We start from the raw sequence: 20,574 nt of genomic DNA, 5'->3' as shown, positions 1-20,574 counted from the left end.
GGAGGCTGTTTCACAAAATTGAACCATACTGTTCAGTGAAAGTAGATCACAGGAGATGACAGTAAAGAACAGAACAATACGGTACAGTAGAATTTTATACAGAAGAGTACAGTACAGTAAAGTACAATACATTATAGTTTAATTCAACAGCACAGTACAGCAGAGCACAGTACAGTAGAGTTTAACATTTTTGTCATTTAGCTGATGCTTGCTCTTACGTCATAGATTGCAGTAATTTTTATGTTTCAAATACAAGGAGGAGGAGTGGGAATGAACGAGCCAACTGGAAACTAGGGATGATTTGGTGGTCATGGTGATATAAGTGCCGCATTGTAAATTTAGCGTGACACCTGGGTTAACATCCCGTCTCTTACGATAAGCGACATGAGATGTTTAGGGACCACAGGGATTCAGGACACCTGTTTAACATCTGAAATACGTCCCTCTATATAGTGAAATGTCCCCCTTCACTGCTCTGGGGGAAGAGGATTCAATTGTTTAAGACAAGATTTAAGAGTCCCTCCTACTGACCCTCCAACATCACTTACAAAAGCACCTGGTCTCCCATCCAGGGACTGACCCGAACCAACCCTGTTCAGTTTCAGGGGAAAGTCAGCAGTGGGTGCCAGGGTACAACAGAGTACAACAGATTGCAGGACTTTCCCTTTATTCAGTAGAGTATAGTGCTACAGTTCCATGCTGTACAGCATAGGGGAATACAGCCCATTGTACTAAATTACAGTGCAGTCTACAGCAAAAGTATTTGGACAGCCTCATAGGTTTTGCTGTTTGGTTGTGTATTCCAGCACACTGGACTTTAAGTAAAACAGTGACAAATCAGTTAAAGTGCAGACTGTCAGCTGGAATTTGAGGGTATTTACATCCATACACCATGTATGAATTACAACCCTTTTTATTCCTGCTCCCCACATTTTTAGTGGATCTAAAGTATTGGACTTTGTCTGCTCTGCTGGTTCTTTGGCATATTTGCAAGTACTGTATTTGCACCATGAAGTCACTGAGATATACAACATTAGTTCAGCAGTTTAGAAGAGGACCAGCAATGCACCTGCATTCTATGAGAACCATCCAGGGTTATGGCCTAAACGAATCTCGGGTTCAACTAAAGTCACTTCTGATTTAGGGTCTCTTGATTGTATTATTGTATATAATAATATAAACATATTTTCACACTTTAATATATTTATTATGGGGAAAAGACTGTTTGGGACATGAAATAAAGAGGTAAATAATGATTTAGACAGTGCACAATCTCAATGCTCTGTGGTAATGTAAGACCTGGAGTTCCTCTAAAATATATTACATTTCCTCCCCAAATATGAGGTATTGTCTCATTGACTCTACTTGGAAAACAAAATGTGAGATTGGATACGATGAAAAAAATAGAACAACAATAGAATACTTTAATAGATTAAATGTGTACTTCAAAAAAATTTAAGAAAACATGTAGTGCCCACATGCATACAAGGAGGAAATAGAAATTTTGTTTGATTGATTTTGAAGCAGAAGCTGTTTCTTCTGAATGCAAACATTTTAAAAAGTACACCTACTGTCAAACATCCCGACCAACAAAATCCTATAATAACCATTCCCAATTACATCCTAACAATGCAAGCCTATTTGTTCAAAGAAGTACCCTCTCAGAATCTACACAAAATGTTCCCCAGTTGCTTATGACAGATTTCACATTCCAACCACCCAAATGTGTCATTGACTCTCAACCGAGAGTCATTAAAAAAAATAAAAATCAAACCATTCAATAGAGTGTTTTAATTTATGTTTTGATCATAAAACCCCCAAATTCATACAGACACACCCAGAAAAGCAATACCACACCACTGGTTAAAATGGCAATCCACAGTTACAAACTTAAACAAAGTACCCTCCCCGCCTATGTTTCGGTTAAAAGCTGATGGATTGGTCTGCAGAAACTTTACCAATTTTACATTCTTAGACAGCACTATGGATGGAAAGATTTACCATCCAATGGCATGAACTGTAGCAACTGCAGATTGTCCTTTCAAATCCTAGAATTTTTCCTCCATCCTGTTTCATCAAATAACTCACTAAACTATACAATACAATTTCAGTACTACAGTACCACCTTCAATTTGGCTCACTCAGTAATTTGTGTTGGAAAGCATTTGATGTGCTAATACAAATGTACATTCAATTGCATTGCTGAGGTGGGTTTTTAATTGGCAAACTTGCGTGTCCCCAAAAAAATCTACTGTGGGGCAGTTGAAGCACAGTGGCTGCCTCTTGCCTAGCCCTGTCATAAGTTGTCTTTACTAATGTCTGCTGAAGACATTTCGAGAATATGGCAATTGAGATAACAGAAAACAGATGAACTAGAGTAGCATTATATTAGAACACAGATTATTACCCTCAAACCACTAATCAAAACAGTCTATCAATCTATCAACCTATCTATTAAATGTCCGGCAAAAATGAGAGAATATTTAGTTTGTGAGATTTTCCCGGAGATTACATTTTTCTATAGGCAAGCCATCAGTTAAATAAATATCTAATAACATAACTAATAATCCACTAAATCAGTGGTTCTCAAACCTTTCCTGGGGACCCAGAGCGGTTTAATGTATCAGATGTAGCCCAGAGCTAACACACCTGAATCTACTGGTCAACTAATTATCAAGCCCTTGGCTGCTTGATTCAGGCGGGCTAGTTCAGGGCTAAAACAACATTGTAAGACGGCTGGGGGGTGCCCAGGAGAGGTTAAAGCACCACTGCCCTAAGGTGCTAACCTATCCACTCTGCATCACTTTAATCTGACGTTTATCTGAGGCAGCAGTGTTAGCCAACACGAAGGGTTAAGCCCTTTGATATAACATGTGTCAGTGGTTTAGTCAACTCAAAAACGGTGACATTTCAATCCTCGGCAGACTTCACCCGTTGCATAACTTGCAACACCTTCTCCAGTGTAGATACTGAAATTCACCAGTGGTTTTCACCTTCACATGCACAGTGTCTATTCAGACCCTTTTTCTTACCATTGAGATTCATCTGTGTCCTTCAATCTGGCTCCAGATATTCCAAGCCCATGAAAGTCTGTTTAGCCTCGAAGAGCCTTAAGGCTCGTGTGGAGGCTGTGTGTGGAGGTGCTGTCGTCAGCATCCTTCCATGTACGTCTTCAGTTACTTGGTAGTCTCTTTGTTCTGGATGGTCCATCCTTAAAATGTGGGCAATCCTACCTCAACATCAACGCACGGTTGTGACCTGTGGAGGAAAGTTCAAGCAGGCAAATATAAAGGCAAGTAAAAAACAATCTGAATCATCATCATCTCCACTGTCTTCATCGTTACCGTCATCACCTTGTGAAGTACCTCCGAGTCAAAACAGTCCAGTACCTTTCACGATGCGTAATCAAAAAATTATATTTCCTTACAGGTTATGGGAGTCAGCTACTTCATAACAAAAGCAACAGGTGCCTTTCGGTGTATCTGGAACCGGCAGGACGCTCAAGACATCCATGTTAGTTACCTGTCACCGATGTCTCATGACAAGATGTGTACGAAGAGAATGGCCAGGCCGATGTTAAGCAGAATCACCATGGTTACCATGATGGTGTTCGGACCCTGGAAAAGAGGCATGCACAATGTGAAGTTATTAAGCAGACGCCCTTATCCAAAGCAACAGCTGTGAGTGTACATTTTCTGACAGACTTCTCAGACTGAGATGACAAAGAATAGATCCTGCATGGCGTATTGACAGAAAGAGCAGACCCAGGGCTGGCGCTGAAGTTTAATGAACCTAGTGTCTGCATCAGCTGTGCCTGCCTGTACATATGCAGTGTTCAACACAAGGGTGGTCTGGGCTATGGAAAATAAAATCCCCCAGGGTACAGGCCTTATAGGGCAGGCTGATGAGTACCAAAGTCCCAGACAAACTGCTGGTCTGCACGGCATCTAAAGACTCCACAACATGTCAGGACAAACCAATGCTACTTCTGAATACTGATGCACAACCCTGCTTCCAAAAAAGTTGGGATGCTGCGTAAAATGCAAATATAAAACAAAATGCAAATATAAAATATTCAATTGAAAATATTACAAAGACAACATATCAAATGTTGAAACTGAGAAATGTTATTGCTTTTGGAAAAATACATGCCCATTTAGAATTTGATGCCAGCAACTCGTTTAAAAAAAGTTGGGACTGGGGCATGCTTACCACTGTGTTGCATCACCACTTCTTTTAACAATACTCTGTAAGCGTTTGTGAATTGAGGAGACCAATTGCAGTAGTTTTGAAAGTTACATGTTTTCCCATTCTTGCTTGATATAGGATTTCAGCTGCTCAACAGTTCAGGGTCTCCTTTGATGTATATTTCCATGGGGGACAGGTCTGGACTGCAGGCAGGCCAGTTTAGCACCCGGACTCATTACTACAGAGACATGCTGTTGTACTGCTGTAGAATGTAGTTTGGCATTGTCTTGCTGAAATAAGCAAGGCCTTCCCTGAAAAGGAGTTGTCTGGATGGCAGCATATGTTGCTTCAAAACCTGTATATATTGTTCAGCTTTAATGGTGCCTTCACAGATGTGCAAGTCACCCAGGCCATGTGCACTAATGCACCCCCATACCATCACAGATGCTGGCTTTTGAAATGTGCGCTGAGGATGCATCGTCCCTGATTCCTGAAAATAATCCCACAGGACAGTTATCCACAAGTCTGTTTTTAATGAAGTACCGCCTGAGGGCCCGAAGATCATAGGTATTCAGCTTTGTCCATTGTGTACAGAGATTTCTCAAGATTCTCTGAATCTTTTAATGATATTATATACTGTATGAGATCTCCAAACTCCTTGCAATTTTACATTGTGTCTCTTTTTCCCTGCACAGTCTTTCACATTGTGACGACCCTCTCCCCATCTTTACATCTGAAAGACTTGTCCTCTCTGGGACTCTCTTTTTATAACCAAACATGTTTCTGATCTGTTGCCAATTAACCTAATTAGTTGTGAGATGTTCCACCAGTCTTTTGGTGCCTCTGTTCCAGCTTTTTTGAAACATGTTACTGGCATCAAATTCAAAGTGGGCATATATTTTTAAAGAAACAATAAAATGTCTCAGTTTCAACATTTGATATGTTGTCTTCATACTATTTTCTATTGAATATAGGGTTACGAATGGTCACCAGAAAAAAATACATATTTCATTGATTGAGTGTATCAAAAACAGAAACACAACTGACAAAATGTGCAAGCATAACTAGACAGGGTTATTCTAAGTGGGGACAATATTTTATATCATTTCTATAGTTTATTATTTTTGTTATTTGCACACCAAAGGTGTGCATGATTAGCTTTTCTTGTCTTTGTAGCCTTGACCGTTCCACTTCATGATCAGATTAAAGACAGTTAAAGAAATTAGCATCTGACTGGAATCAGTGTCAAATCTCTCCAGTTTTGCTTGTTTCCAGCACCTTTACATTCACCTTGAAAATTGGTGTGTTTGTGGGAGATTCTGCCCTTGCTAATTTGAACTGAAAGGTAGGTTTTTGGTTTTCTAAATATTTTCATTATTATTAATTTCTGTGTTGAAAATTATATCGGTTCTTGCCATAGCCCTCCCTGATTAATATTTCTGTCATATTAGTGAAAAAATTAAATAGGTACAGAAATTTGTTTAACTCAGCTTCGTCTTAGAATAACATCATGTTACAAATGTATACTTAGAGGAGAGAAGAATTTTAACATAAGCCTACTTCAACAATTCAGGTCATTATAGAATATACTACATAACATTGACCCAAATGTTTCTTAAAACTGACCATTACATTAGAACCTAGATTGTCAACCCTTTACTCTGGGACACCCAAACATTGCACAATTGTTACCCTGATTCACTTATCAACAGCTTGATGGTTACCTGACAAGACTAATCAGGTGTGCTAGCTCTGCAATAGTTGAAATACACAGAATAGCTAGGAATACCTGAGGAATAGCCAGGGTTACCTGAGGAATAGCTAGGGGTACCTGAGGACAGGATTGAATACATCAGCCTTAGATTCTAAGTCTTTGAAAGTACATACCTGCTCAAATTCTGCTAGCTCTATATCTTCACCTGTACTTGGGCTCTTTACCATGTTCTTCATCAGCTTGACCTCTGCTTTGGGTTCAGCCTTAGGTGCTGGCTTGGCAGCTTTAGGCACTGGTGTGGCAGGTTTTGGTACAGGTGTGGCAGGTTTTGAAACTGGACTGGCTTCCCGTTTTGGTGACAGCGATGGCTTGGGTGACGGTGAAGGCTTGGGTAACGCTTTACTAACAGTTGGAGTTCTGGACTCGGGTTTGCTCTCAGATACGATGGAGACCGGTTGTTCACTGACTGACTCTGTTCTTTTTTTGGACTCAGCCTCGTTGTGCTCCTGGGTGATGGTTTCTGGAGAAACCTTAGGGGCGAGACGAGGAGGTGGGGCTTCTTCTTCTGAGTAGGCGACACTGGTCCGCACTGAGGGAGCGGCATCTGGAACTTTAACCTCTGCAGCGGTCTTTTCCAGGGGCTTGATCTCCAGGTCGGAGCCCTGCTCCACCTTGTTGCTCAGGCGGCTGGAGGCACGGGAGCCCCCCCGGCTGCTCGGGATGGGGACAGGAGCGGGGCGCTCTTCGGGGAGAGCGGCGGCAGGGGCGGGAGAGGGGGCGGCAGCGTTGGACGTGGGGGTGGTGGGTCGGCTGTTGGTTCTGCTGTTGGGACGGCTGCTACCCCGACTTCCAGTGCCTCTGTCTCCGTTCCAACCAGCGGGGCCGAGGAGATGGGGGTCCTCTTTGCTGACGCTGGCCTGATTGGAGTGCCTGGACGCTGGAGGGGTGACTGCTGGGCCAGGCGACGGTGTGCGGGCTGGAGTGGAGCCCGGTCCGTCGTGCAGCATCGGGCTTTCAGCAGGTGTTGACGGCTCCTCTGCTAACATTGGCTCATGTATTACAGGGTCTGCGTTTTCATTGCTCTCTGAGATCTCCTGAAGTGCTCGCTTCTTTATGTACTCCGGCCCTGTGGAGCGACAGGATATTAGATATAATGTTTGATGATATTTCCAATAATATTATGGTAGAACTAGATCAGACTAGTGACAGCAATTAGCTCAGCGGTAGGGAGTTTTGAGGCAATAACTGAGAAGTCACTGTTTCGAATCACACAAAAGTGACAGTGAAAAATTTGTTTTAGTGCGCTTGAGCACAGCACTTAACCCAAATTGCACTTATTAGTTGATCTGGATAAGAGTGTCTGCTAAATGACTTAGATGTAATATAATAATAAATATCAGGCTAATTAAAATTTATTACGGTTAAATATTTTTGGTGGTTACTAGCTTAGACGTACAGTCAGAGGAGAATAAATATTCTGGGGTCTCACAGAGGATTATGTTTGGCAGGGGTCTATATTTGTACTTTGAGCCACTCCATCTGCTTTTAACACAGAGTACATTCACAAGGAGGTATTTCCAGAAAGTTTAACGTAGGTTGTCTACAGCTGCAACTGCATATCCCACTAAAGATCCAATTAAGATTGATTATTCATAGTTCTCACAGTCTGATTAAAAACCTGATACTTTAAGCAGTAAATCTCCCAGAGGGAACCTTTAAAATAACAGCTAAACTGGATATGACCAAATTAAACTATTAGCATATCTGGTTCTTTGATGAACAACCTACAATATAATTCAGCCACACTGTGGCCCTGTCTATTTGTACCATAACACGTGGACATTTTGGGCAGTGACACCTTCTTATCAGTGTCTATTTGGATGTTCTAAGTACTTCTGAGCTAAGTCCCGGGTGAGTAGTGAGTCAAAAAGAGGGGATAGAATGCTGAGGTATCCTCTTTGGGTCCTGACTGTGTGGGCAAAGGCCTTGTAGAAACTTGTAAGGAAACCGATATGATCCCTCTGTGCCCAAGCAACACGCTCCTTTTTTTAGACATTTAAAGGTGACTACTTTGTGGAGAGCCGGCTTCAGCCAAGCAAGGACCAGCTACAACAGCAGCAAGACCTACCTATCTAACGTTCAATACAGCCACATGGATGCTTGGAACATTGCTTTCAAAATGTTGTGCTTTCATACAATGTCCTTCGCAATACTTTAAATAAGGCTCTTAAAATTATTCCATTACGATACTCCTGCATCTCGTCGCATGGGTCTTGCTGCTTATGATGGTATTATGCCCTTGACGGCCACAGTTGAGATCGCCACACCACGTACCTGGTTGATAGAATGACGGGGACAGCTCCTTGGCCACCACCCTGGCGATGTTGGACTCCTGATTGGAGGCCTGAGCGGATTGATCGGCAGCTTCGGACTTGGCCTTAGCATGGGCTGTCCTGCAAGGAGCAAAAAGCCATGATAGGTTTTGGACTTAAAAGTACATACACTGTTAAGCAGATCCTGGGGATTTCGACTGCACTTCTGCTGTACTTCATGTTGTCGCTGTTGCCATTGCAAACCCGAGCCCTGAATAGGCCTCATTCCCCGTCTCTTCTGTTGGAAAGATACTATGTCACTGGACTATAAAAAGCTATGAGAACATCTCACATATAGAGTGTATACCCTGCTAGCCCTGTGGTCCAGGAGATCAATACTGCTAACAACCAAAAGAACAAGCAAGTAAAGAAAAAGAAAAAAACAGTAAAAAACAGTAACAATTAATCCTTCCGAGATTTTTGTTTACGGTATTAAAAGCCCTTCGATCATTGGTCGGTCACAAGGTTTATTATTATTGTTATTAGCAGGAGTGGATGTCCTGCTCTGCCATTAGAGAGCTGGAACAGAAATAAATTACTCTTTTAACACCTCAACCCAGACAATGAGTTGGTGTGAGTCACTGCCAGTGTGGTTAGAAAGTGTCCTGTTGTCCTCTACTTCATGCGATTTTCACAGATACAGTATATTATGGATTAGCTTGGGCTTATATACATACTGTAAAGGATACAACCAAATATGCAGACTAAATATACACAGGCACATTTGATTTTAACAGTCTCTTGCTGGTCGAATTAAAAGGTATGATTATTTACTACTGCACAACTTCAACTGTCACAACCCCTCTGAAAACATACACTAAACAGAAGTTCATGAAATGTCAAGCACCTACGGTGCATCATGTTTTCACAATGTGCCCGTGTGACTAAATGACCAGAAAACAGTGCATGAAATAAATGTGTTTCAAAAGAAGTGGGAGCTTGCCAGCACTTAAAGCTATTTACCCAAGATAAACATACTATGGGAGACTCCTTCTACCAACATCTTTTCTCGTCGATTTTTCTCCAGTAATCTAAAACCTCCCCAGGGTTATTATACGACCTCTGTGGAGGGACTAGTGTGTTGAGGGTTCAGTGCTACTGCTATCCATCCCATGCTCACACTGGGTTGAGTCTTAGCAACTCTGTGAATACTTGACATAGTGTAACATAACACTGGTGGCTCAGAATAGATCCGTCCACTTGAACACTTTGGGTGGGGGGTGTGGGTGGGGGTGGGGGTGGGGGGGCACTTCCCCAAAGGAACAATTATACCACAGGAGGCTGAGTGTCACTGTGTTGATGGTGGATAATAGATCAACACCTGTCCGAACCCTAAGTCATCCATCTTTTTTGAAGGCTCCTCTGCTGCTTATTATGTGGTCGTTTCAGACGAACTGAGAGCTTGATGAAATTGCAGAGAAGCAGTGATTCCCCTACTGAACAGATGACTAGTCCATCTGCTGTAAGAAGCCTATGAACTAGCATCTGAAATAACTTAATTGAGATCTCAGGCAAACTGTAAGTACTGCTCAAAATGCAAGTTGTGGATCTTCAAACCAGAGCCACGGTTTCACGTTGTAACAGAACAGTGTAGTGAGATGTGGATGGGCCCAAAACGCTAAATTCACAGATACAGGACGGGATCCTGCACGAACACATAACTATGATGTGGTCTGTGTGGTGTTCCGAGGTTCCTAAAATGGCAGTCTGTTCTTATGGGTTGGCAAGCGGCGCAGTGCTGTGGGAGGAGTGTCGTGACAGATGGTGCTTCCTGACTACCTGCAGCAGCCCTCCTGAGAGTCCAGTCCTTTCAGATTTCTTGTAAAATAAACCATCAGTGTAGGCGCAATAACAGATCTGAGATCAGGCCACAATGATGGGTTTGTAACCTGGTCCCAGATATTGGTGTGCCAGTTGGCCAACTCATATTACACAAGAATGACCGTAGAAGTTGGTCAAACAGACCTGTTCAATGAAATCTGATATATGTGTGTTTTTACACTTCATCCTTTATAAACAGGAAAGTGAGGAAAGATGGAGGAGAGAGTTTTTGCTGAAAGAGCACTAGGCCCATTTCAAAGCTGTGCTACAATAGTAATTGGGTGATGAACCATCTTAGGTCCCAGTTATGCTTTATTTGTGTATTCTTTCATATTATATACTCACCTAAACTTTGACACATTTCAAATCAAACAATAATTTTCTATTAAAGTATAGATTATTTGGTTTCATTCAATTAAGCAGACACTTGTATCCCCAGTTAATCATAGTAACTTCACGAGTAATTACTTTTTAATACTGCCCACAACAGTGGTTAACCAAATGTGGTTAACACCCCTTGGGAATCAAACCCACAACACTGGAATTGCAAACACCATGCTCTAGCTACACAGGACATTTAGTTGTGACTCTACAGACTTGTTGGATGCATTTCCTGTTTATTTTTTTAAGCTAGTTTAGGTTTTTGCTGATACTAGATGTGTCCAGAAACCCCATCACTCATTTCCATGGGTTATATTTTTAGAAGACAGTTTCTGTATCTTCTTTTGAACTTTTCTTATGCATTTTAATGCTGAACTCCACAGCATATGCCAATGACAAGCATAACCATAACATGAGGCTAAAAACATTATATTAGAGAAACCAAAAATGGTATGTTGTGTCTGTCATACAAGCCAGTAATGTGGAGTTTATGCAATGTTGTTGATCCCTAACAGCTTAGACTTTACAAGACATAGGAGATTCTCTCTCGTTACGGGCTAGTCATTTGAGCTCTACAGATGAGTGGGGTATTAAAATGATTGCAGTGTAAGGGTTTTATAGTAATACTAGCAGAATGGATGTTCTACCTGACAAACCAGTCTGGATATAAGACTATCTGGGGGTTGTTTCGGGTAAAAGATTCTGATTTCTAAGGAGCTGGAGCTGTACGCTTGCTTGCACTACGGAACAGGGCAGCCTTATACTATCTATTGGCCTCTCAAGGAGGAACCTGTACTCTGATAGGACAAGAACTTTGTACATTTATGCCAGACAACAACTTCATTGTCTCTGACCTAGTTAATGAAACTTAGTCTCAGCATCAGACTTTCATTGGCTCGACTGATTTTAAACAATACAAACAGGAAAATGGCAGACGTACTGTGAATGTTTTAAAGCAATACGAGTTTATTTAATGCAACTGATGTACAGTTTGCATCTTCACATTACTCATCAAGATTCGATCTACCCTAAATAGGTCTCGAGAGAGGGGTTCATTCAGTGCACAGGTCAGACTAGACAATAACACCAGGATCGCTCATATTTACATCATCTACATAAAATATGATTGGCTCTATTGAGACAAAATGTACATATCAGCACTGCCACATGTAAGGTTAGACACCTGACTACTGCTAGGTGTGGTAAATGTACACGGCAACCCCTTATCCCTACTTATGAACATGGTCATATTTATATCCATGGAACCATTTGACACCACTGCTGACGCAAGGAAGGCTGCTCTAGTATGCATTCTGGGCTGCCTGTCTGCTAGGCTACTGATTGTGTCCATGACGTGTTGCCTGTCCGCTAGGCTACTGATTGTGTCCATGATGTGTTGCCTGTTTGCTAGGCTACTGACTGTGTCCATGATGTGTTGCCTGTCCGCTAGGCTACTGATTGTGTCCATGATGTGTTGCCTGTCCGCTAGGCTACTGACTGTGTCCATGACGTGTTGCCTGTCCGCTAGGCTACTGATTGTGTCCATGATGTGTTGCCTGTCCACTAGGCTACTGATTGTGTCCATGATGTGTTGCCTGTCCGCTAGGCTACTGATTGTGTCCATGATGTGTTGCCTGTTCGCTAGGCTACTGACTGTGTCCATGATGTGTTGCCTGTCTGCTAGGCTACTGACTGTGTCCATGATGTGTTGCCTGTCCGCTAGGCTACTGATTGTGTCCATGATGTGTTGCCTGTCCGCTAGGCTACTGACTGTGTCCATGACGTGTTGCCTGTCCGCTAGGCTACTGATTGTGTCCATGATGTGTTGCCTGTCCGCTAGGCTACTGATTGTGTCCATGATGTGTTGCCTGTCCGCTAGGCTACTGATTGTGTCCATGATGTGTTGCCTGTTCGCTAGGCTACTGACTGTGTCCATGATGTGTTGCCTGTCTGCTAGGCTACTGACTGTGTCCATGATGTGTTGCGTGTCCGCTAGGCTACTGACTGTGTCCATGATGTGTTGCCTGTCCGCTAGGCTACTGATTGTGTCCATGATGTGTTGCCTGTCCGCTAGGCTACTGATTGTGTCCATGACGTGTTGCCTGTCCGCTAGGCCACTGACTGTGTCCATGATGTGTTGCCTGTCCGCTAGGCTACTGATTGTGTCCATGATGTGTTGCCTGTCCGCTAGGCTACTGACTGTGTCCATGAGGTGTTGCCTGTCCGCTAGGCTACTGACTGTGTCCGTGACGTGTTGCCTGTCCGCTAGGCTACTGACTGTGTCCATGACGTGTTGCCTGTCCGCTAGGCTACTGACTGTGTCCATGAATTGCTGCTCGCAGACCAGTGTTTCAAATACTATTTGGAATTTTTTCAAATAATTGTATTGTTTGCTTCAGCCTTCAAGCAATGCTAGGTAATGCAGTTTTGCATTGTCTCAGGCATGCTCAATCAAGCCCAGTAGAGTACATGAAATTATTAAATTATTTTTGTCTTTAAACCATGGTCTGGGTCTTTGTCTGCTGCCTACTAATCAGTCGGTTGTGCCAGGGGTGTGGTTAAAAATTACTCCGATTGACCATTCACAAATACTAACATTGTTGCCATATTCGGTAGTAAGGTCTTAAAAAAAAAACAGCAGTCATTGAAGTAATCCAGACTTCTTGTGCTTCATCACAATTTAATTGATTAGTTGTTTGACAGCACACTCCACTCTTACATTTAAGTCTCTTAAACGTCCTTCCGAAGAACTATTTTTGGTTCCAATTAACAATTTTGGGGACCGTGCGGAAAAATGTTGGGTTCAGTGTAGAACCCACCATGAAAAGCGTTCACCAAGGAACAGATAAATGTTCAACCTGAAACCAAATGCGTTCCCCACAGAGTTTCACCACGGGGACTGCGGAAGAACCATTTTAGGTTCTAGATACCTACTTTTTCTAAGAATGCAATACTATTTCTTGAGTAAAGTGTGATGCGATTTCAGCGGGCCCCCGTGTCAGGCTATTTAGCGGAGAAAACATCCTCTGGCTGTGTCTGCCTCTGACTGGGCTTGAAGACTGAAGAGCAACAGCAATCAGCTGTTGCCTGCATTCCCCTGCGATTGTGATACAGCAACCGTGCGCCTGCCCATATTTAGTCAGCCAGTCAGTCAAGCCTCTGATTCATACTGAGTACCCTAGGCCTGGCTCTCCTCCTCTCCCTTTTCTTTCCTTTAGTAACACATTCCCTCTCTGTTTGTACATAATTTACACCCAGACAACCCCAGTCTGCGGTGGCCTGCACTACCAGATACAGCACTTTCTATAGACTTTGAAGTGTGTGAACTTGAAAAGTATTTTTGACATGTTTGGATTTTTTGTCTCTGTACTCCAACACTTTGGATTTTACTATCAGTTAAAGGGAAGACTGTTAAATTTGATTTAAGGGAATTTTTGCATTCATATCGGATGAACCATTTAGAAATGACGGCCTGTTTTGTTCCTAGTCCTCCGCATTTCATGGTATCAAAAGTATTCGGAGTCTGCGACCCATAGACATCACCAAACCCTGGGTATCTCCCCTACTGACACTCTGCCCGGCCAGAACTGCAGTTTTGCCGTCAGTCTGGTCTTCAGAAAGTGAAACGCATGCTTAACCATGAAAGTCATTGACTGAGTTCAGAGGCAATTAGTTGTATCTGAGCATAAAATATGATCCAGTACCCTCCAGATTAGCCAGGGAGACAGTGGAGGCAGAAAGTCTGGGGCAGGGGTACAGTGGAGGCAGAAAGTCCAGGCAGGGATACAGTGGAGGCAGAAAGTCCGGGCAGGGGTACAGTAGAGGCAGAAAGTCCAGGCAGGGATACAGTGGAGGCAGAATGTCTTGGCAAGGATACAGTAGAGGCAGAAAGTCCGGGCAGGGGTACAGTGGAGGCAGAATGTCCGAGCAGGGGTACAGTGGAGGCAGAATGTCCGAGCAGGGGTACAGTTGAGGCAGAAAGTCAGAGTAGGGGTACAGTGGGGGGATGAAGGGATCATTAGCTAACCTAAACCAGAAGATGGCTGGGTGTCTCAATAAAACCTGTTGCATTTATAAACCCCTGGACTTAACAGTGGCACAGGGGCTGCTGGTTGGTTGGCCCTGGCAATGTGGCTGTTGCCTGGGCTGTGGGCAGAGCACTGCTGCTATGCTTTCAAGGACATGGTTCCATGCCTGGCAAAAGGACACCATCCTGGATAGCTGCCCTGTCCGGTCCTCCAACCCACAACAATCGAGCAGAGGGCTTCAGCTGAAAATTATTCTCCCCACAGGTAACTGAATAACTTCCTACTTGTGTGCCCTTTTCTAGTCCACTTTAGTGTTTTCCAGACTATTCCCAGAGTATGATGAACAGGCACAAACATATTTTGCATCCATGCTGCAGAACTGATTGTTGGAGGGTCAGGGTCCCACAAAACCTTAGCTGGATATATAGGACGATATGATTTGGCTTCATCCCTAAAATACCCCAAAACAGACAGGTCATCATGTTGTCATAAATCAGGTCATGAGCGTGGTGTCCTTAATCCACAAAGCATCTGTTTCCAGATGTTATTGGGTGATGAACCATCAAATGGTTTCTAGTGCTTTCAAATGTCTATTCATGGAGTCTTCATGACTAGGCCCGGCTGTGGAAGATGATGTAGCTGAGCTTCAAGACAATACAAAAACAGGTCCATAACTCTTGTAATACTTCATGTCTCTGTAGTGAAATATTTACATTTCCATCTCCCCAGGAGTCAGGACAGGATCTGTAGTTCATCAGCCAGAGAGCATAAGCGTGCGTCCCAAACGACAACCTATCACTCATATAGCGCACTACTTCGACCAGAGCCCGAAATCAAACAAGTTCCCTATAAACACAATAGGGTGTGATTTCGGAAACATGCCTACTGTTGTAAACATAGGGCTTATTTCATGTGCTGCTGTGACTCACAGTTGATCTAAATGCCGCTGCCTTCTATGGTGAAGCACTGAGCGCCGGCAACTGAATCTCGGTGTAGTAGCATAAGCATGTGAGAAAGAGACAACATGAGCTCTCAAAAGCTTTTTTAACGAGATGCCAAAGACGTTTCCCTCCCTTCCAGCGTATTATACAAATAGAGAAGTCTCAATCAACAGCCTTTTTCGTAAGCGCCATTACATTTTAGTCCACACTGATGTCCTGTCACAACACCTCACGCCACACACACATCCACACCGATGTCCTGTCACAACACCTCACGCCACACACATGTCCACACTGATGTCCTGTCACAACACCTCACGCCACACACATGTCCACACTGATGTCCTGTCACAACACCTCACGCCACACACATGTCCACACTGATGTCCTGTCACAACACCTCACGCCACACACATGATGTGAACATAAGAGATAAAGGAAATGTCACGGAATCAGTTACAGTTGAGAGAGAAGGGCCTACCTCTGCCTTGGGGCTTACTCAAGAAAAACTCTTCACCTCGATGCCGAAACATAAAATACAATTCCAAGAATTCAGGCCCAATCTCTGATCAAAGGCTCGATCAAACATTGCAGAGGCAGAAAGACTCAGCACAATGTAACTAACTGTTCAACAGACTGTTTACTGTGCAAAGACAAATAACCTTTTGCTCTGTCCTCAATGGCTCCTATTGTGATCAAAGTCAGAGATCACAATCTCTAACCATCTCAAGGGTGTCTTCATTAACCAAGATAACCCTCTTCTTAGCATTTAGTTAATTTCAATATCCCTCTTGTCTACGTGCTTCTATGGGGTTAGCAACTAGTACAATCAAACGGAGCCGTGCTTTTCTGAACGCATTTCTTGGTGAATTGTTAAAAGGGACAGTGGGAGAGGGCAGATGAGGCAAGGGGGAGTTCTGTTTCATTTGTGGTATACTTTAGTTTGTTTTTCAGTAGGTAGGTCATTGTTTATATGGTTAAACATAATTAATGAGAAACAGTTATAACACAATAGGGATACATATTATGTTGCAACTTTTTAACTCCCATTCATTGTTGTCACATGTTGTGTTTTTATTGTGTTGCTTTTAGGCTACTATGCATGCTGCTGTCTTAGTTAGGACTCACTTGGGGGGATAAAACTCTGATGATCTTAACGTGTGAGAAAACACAACCTCTAAATGGTGTGAGAGTTATTTTTTGTGCTACTGATTTGGACTGAACATTGTGTCCGATCATGATGAGCTAGTCAGTCCCAGAGATGCCCCCTCGATCCCTTACCTGGATGCAGCAATTTCCGCCTTCTGTTTGGCGATGGCGGCCGCCCGCTGAGCCCCTTCCACACTGCGCTCCACCTTCTGCCTGATCTTGGTTCCCTTCAGTTGGATCACCCTCTTCTTCATGGCCTTCACCAGCATGTTGTTCATGTATTTTCCCTCCTCCTTCCCGCCTTCCGCGAAGGTGGTGCAGCCATAGCCATGCCGCTGGTTGTCCAGCCATTCGCCTTCGTACTTCAGCCCGCTGGACCGTTCGCTTATTCCATAACCCGAGCGCTTATCGTTTTTCCACTCCCCCATGTAGACCTCTGTGGTGGTGGCGTCGATGTCGGCCTCGACCGGGGGGAAGTCCTCGCCTCCAGCCAGACTCTCGTCTCCCAGGCTGATGGTGGAGTTGGCATCACTGGCCACATCGCTGGCCGCCGAACTCATTGCCGACTCGCTCCTTGCTCCCAGGAAGCTTAGTTTACTCCTCACGCTGGACAGGGAAGTGCGGGAATCGGACTTCTTCAGTTTACCAAGGAGAGACCCCCGTTGGAACAGGCCCTTCTTTTTGGGCTTGACGGCGTCCGGGTCGACTTGGAGGGTCAGGGCGAAGCCGCCCCGGGACGGCCCCAGCTGGGTGGGTGTGGTGACCCGGGTCTCTTGGCCGGCGGCATTGGTTGCGGTGATTACCGGGATGTCCTGTTGAAGCAGGGTGCCGTTGCTGTGCTCACTGCGGAGGGAGGTGAGGGAGGTACGGAGTGGGGAGCGAACCACCGCCGCCATGCCGTAAGGAACACTTTGACGTACTCCGTACCCATGTCGCATGCCACCTGTAAACTGGCCCTGAAACGTGCCTGGAAAGACGCAGGGGGGCAATGACAGAATGGTAGAAAACAGGATGAGATGAAATAAACAAAGTATTCATAAACAGACCCAGGTGATCTAAACTTTTTTTTTCTCCATATGTGTGGACTTGCCTAATCATCACCGTTACTCAGGTCATTGCAAGATACTTCCGAAGTTATTTTGAATGTATTGCATAATTATAATGTTAAATAAACCTTGAGTATAATTAACGTATTTGAGGAACCAGAGAGCACTGACACATTTTTTTCCTTTTCCTGCACTATAAAGTCCTTTAAATTGACAATGTGTCATTATGGTTTGATATGTAGCCCAATCTTTTGTGTCAGTGAGGACAGGGTAAGTTATATACAGTATGTTAATCACTAATCACGGGTCTAGTCTCTCGTTCAAAATCAGACGTGTCTGGATGCCATTGGGTTTAGCTGTAGCTGGACTATGAGGCCAAAAGGACACAGCAGCCTGCATTTAGACTATTATTACTTCCAGACACATGCTGCCTGAACCTCCCAATCAACCAATCAAATGGGCCAAAATCTGATGAGTAAGCCACTGAAGGCACACATGCTTTAAACAGACATTGCCACCACCAATATGATTGGTTTGATCTCTCAGCAGGTTCAACTGTACAGTTACAATAACAGAAAATATAGCCTGGTTCAAGTCTCTATGTTCATTTGTCGCCTACACTGACTAAACTATTGTTCATTTAGTCAAAGTATTTAGCAATTTGTTTTATATCTCTTGTTACTGTTATTTCACTCTCACCAGTTCTTTGGAGTAGCTCAGAAATGGGACTTTGAAACTAGGGAATGGTCATGAATAAAATGATATGGACAAAGGGGGGCAGATCCTAAAGCAGCACTTCTACTAGGCGCCAAATACTTGGTACAGGTGTGAGTGAAACTTTAAGTTTTAGTTAAAAACAAAGAGAGCTTAGCCTGTCATCTGACATAACAAGACACACTTTTCTACGAAATGCGATTATTCCATTCACTGCCACTATCGTTTGGCAAGAGGTCCTTAGCGATGGGCATGATTCCAACGCACCATCTGCAACAACACTTGGGTTCCTCCATTTGGTTCACTATTGCAGGTCTGATTCAGTCATTCACCAACACAACATCGGTGTTTTACTGTATTGTGCTAACCTATGGTACTAGATAATCACGTACATCTGTATCTGCACCTGGATAAATCAGAATTAACAACAACAAAAAGAACGTTTGTCATAAATGCAACTTTAACCAAAATGCCTTCTCGAAATGTCAAGTAAGACAAGATGAGGCAAGTGGTGACAAAATGTAATCAGTGTTATTACATAGGCCTATTATAAAATCCCGATACCCGAATAAACACTTTTGACGCGCTTTAGACATTTGACACGCTATGTCTATGAGGTAAGTACTGTACGTGATTGAGTGATCAAGACCATGCTCCACCAGATACCGGACAAGGCGCATAAAAAAAGAGTCATACCTCCGTCAGCGTATGTCTCCGTGCCATATCCATCTTGCAATCCATTATTCCATGTTCCTTCATACTTTGCCCCACTTCCAACGCTAAGCCTTAAGCCATACCTTCCCTTGAAGCCGTGAGTCCATTCTCCTTTGTAAACCCAATGCCCTTTGGTCTCAACTCCTAGACCATGGCGCTTCCCTTGCGACCAGAAACCTTCATAGGTGTTCCCGCTGGGCCAGGTGTAGACTCCAACCACTTCAAACCCGTAGTTCCAGGAGCCAGAGAACTCGCCCTGTCCCTTAGGTCCCGTGCAGATCCCATGCCCGTGGGCTTTGCCACCCTCCCAACCACCACAATAAGCTCCGCCATCATCAAATTCAAAACGACCTCCACTCATGCCTTCCCTTCTGTGACTGCTGCCAACAATTCTAGTTTCAAAGGTGAAGTCAAATCAATGACTCAAACAATTGGACAAAATATTTTTTCTTCTGCAAGACGGTATCCACATTCAAATTTCATCAAAAACTAATTAGCATATTCCTGGCAATGTGCATCACATTTATTTTATATTGCTCTTGGTTTTTGTTGTCTTTGAAATGTTCCCTTTATAATTTTGTGCTCAATTAATGTATTCCCTTGGATTACTTCAGTACTTTTCTTCCGTTGATTCCCGTTCGATTTCAGAGTCATGAACTTCATACAGGCTCTGTGCTGACTGAGCAAGATTTCTTAAAGCTGCCCCCCCCAAGAAATAAAAGAAGTATGCCATTATTTTGTCTTCTTTTCTTGGTTGAGCCTGGGATCTTGCATGGCTGTCCAAGGTGGCCATAGAAAAGCCCCCTTCCTGTCCCTGCCGCCCCTCACTCTGGCGCTGCTATCTCCAAACAGTTGGTGCTGTTGGTAATGTTTTAGCAGCCCTAACAAGGCTCCACACACACTGTTCCAAAAATACAACCCAATCCTTACTCCGCTACTAGGAGTCATGCCAGACCACTTGCCACTTTTTGCGCGTGCGTATGGTCTATCCACAGTCACACAATCTGATGCATTTAAAATAGGCCCCGAGCTTATATTTATTTTGTCAATCTATGGCTTTACTCCTCAGTAATTGGATGCAAATAAATATTGCCTAAACTTTAAATGATCGATGTAGTTGTCATAAAACTGAAACCACACTCTTATTCCTTTATTGATCTGACGCATTTCAAAACAAGAATTCCTGCTATTTCTAGTAGCCGAATGTCTCTCGAAACATTTCATATTCTGCACAGCCTTTCATCAATTAGTTAGCCTGCTTTCACTCTTAGCTGCATGAGCGCCGCCTGGAGGCTTGCTAGGGATGTGTTGGGCACTACGGTCCAGTGAATCTGATCCTGATTGCTCAAGTCTTGCATGTAAAAGTCGTACCATCTACCGGCACGGAAAAATCAATACACTGTTTGTGATTCAAAACAAGAAAAATATTTAAATTGCACTACAGAAGTGGAATGAATTTGTTGTTTTTGTGTGAACAAAATGAGAACGTTTATTTCACTGAATAAA

At 43.4% G+C, this 20,574-nt stretch overlaps 1 protein-coding gene across 1 annotated transcript; it reads right to left on the bottom strand.

The window, feature by feature from the left end:
* Window positions 1-67: 67 nt before the first annotated feature.
* Window positions 68-19,946, bottom strand: jph2 (junctophilin 2). Its single transcript, XM_010875206.4, has 6 exons — window positions 19,051-19,946; window positions 16,727-17,561; window positions 8,237-8,355; window positions 6,076-7,028; window positions 3,523-3,617; window positions 68-3,258 (listed from the first exon to the last, which is right to left on the bottom strand). Exons 1-5 carry the CDS (start codon window positions 19,427-19,429, stop codon window positions 3,537-3,539), a joined length of 2,367 nt encoding a protein of 788 aa, XP_010873508.2. The 5' UTR covers window positions 19,430-19,946; the 3' UTR covers window positions 68-3,258; window positions 3,523-3,536.
* Window positions 19,947-20,574: the final 628 nt, after the last annotated feature.

The sequence above is a fragment of the Esox lucius genome, chromosome 12, assembly GCF_011004845.1.
Source record: "Esox lucius isolate fEsoLuc1 chromosome 12, fEsoLuc1.pri, whole genome shotgun sequence".
Lineage (NCBI taxonomy): Eukaryota > Metazoa > Chordata > Actinopteri > Esociformes > Esocidae > Esox > Esox lucius.
This window is presented reverse-complemented; position numbering and strand designations above follow the sequence as displayed.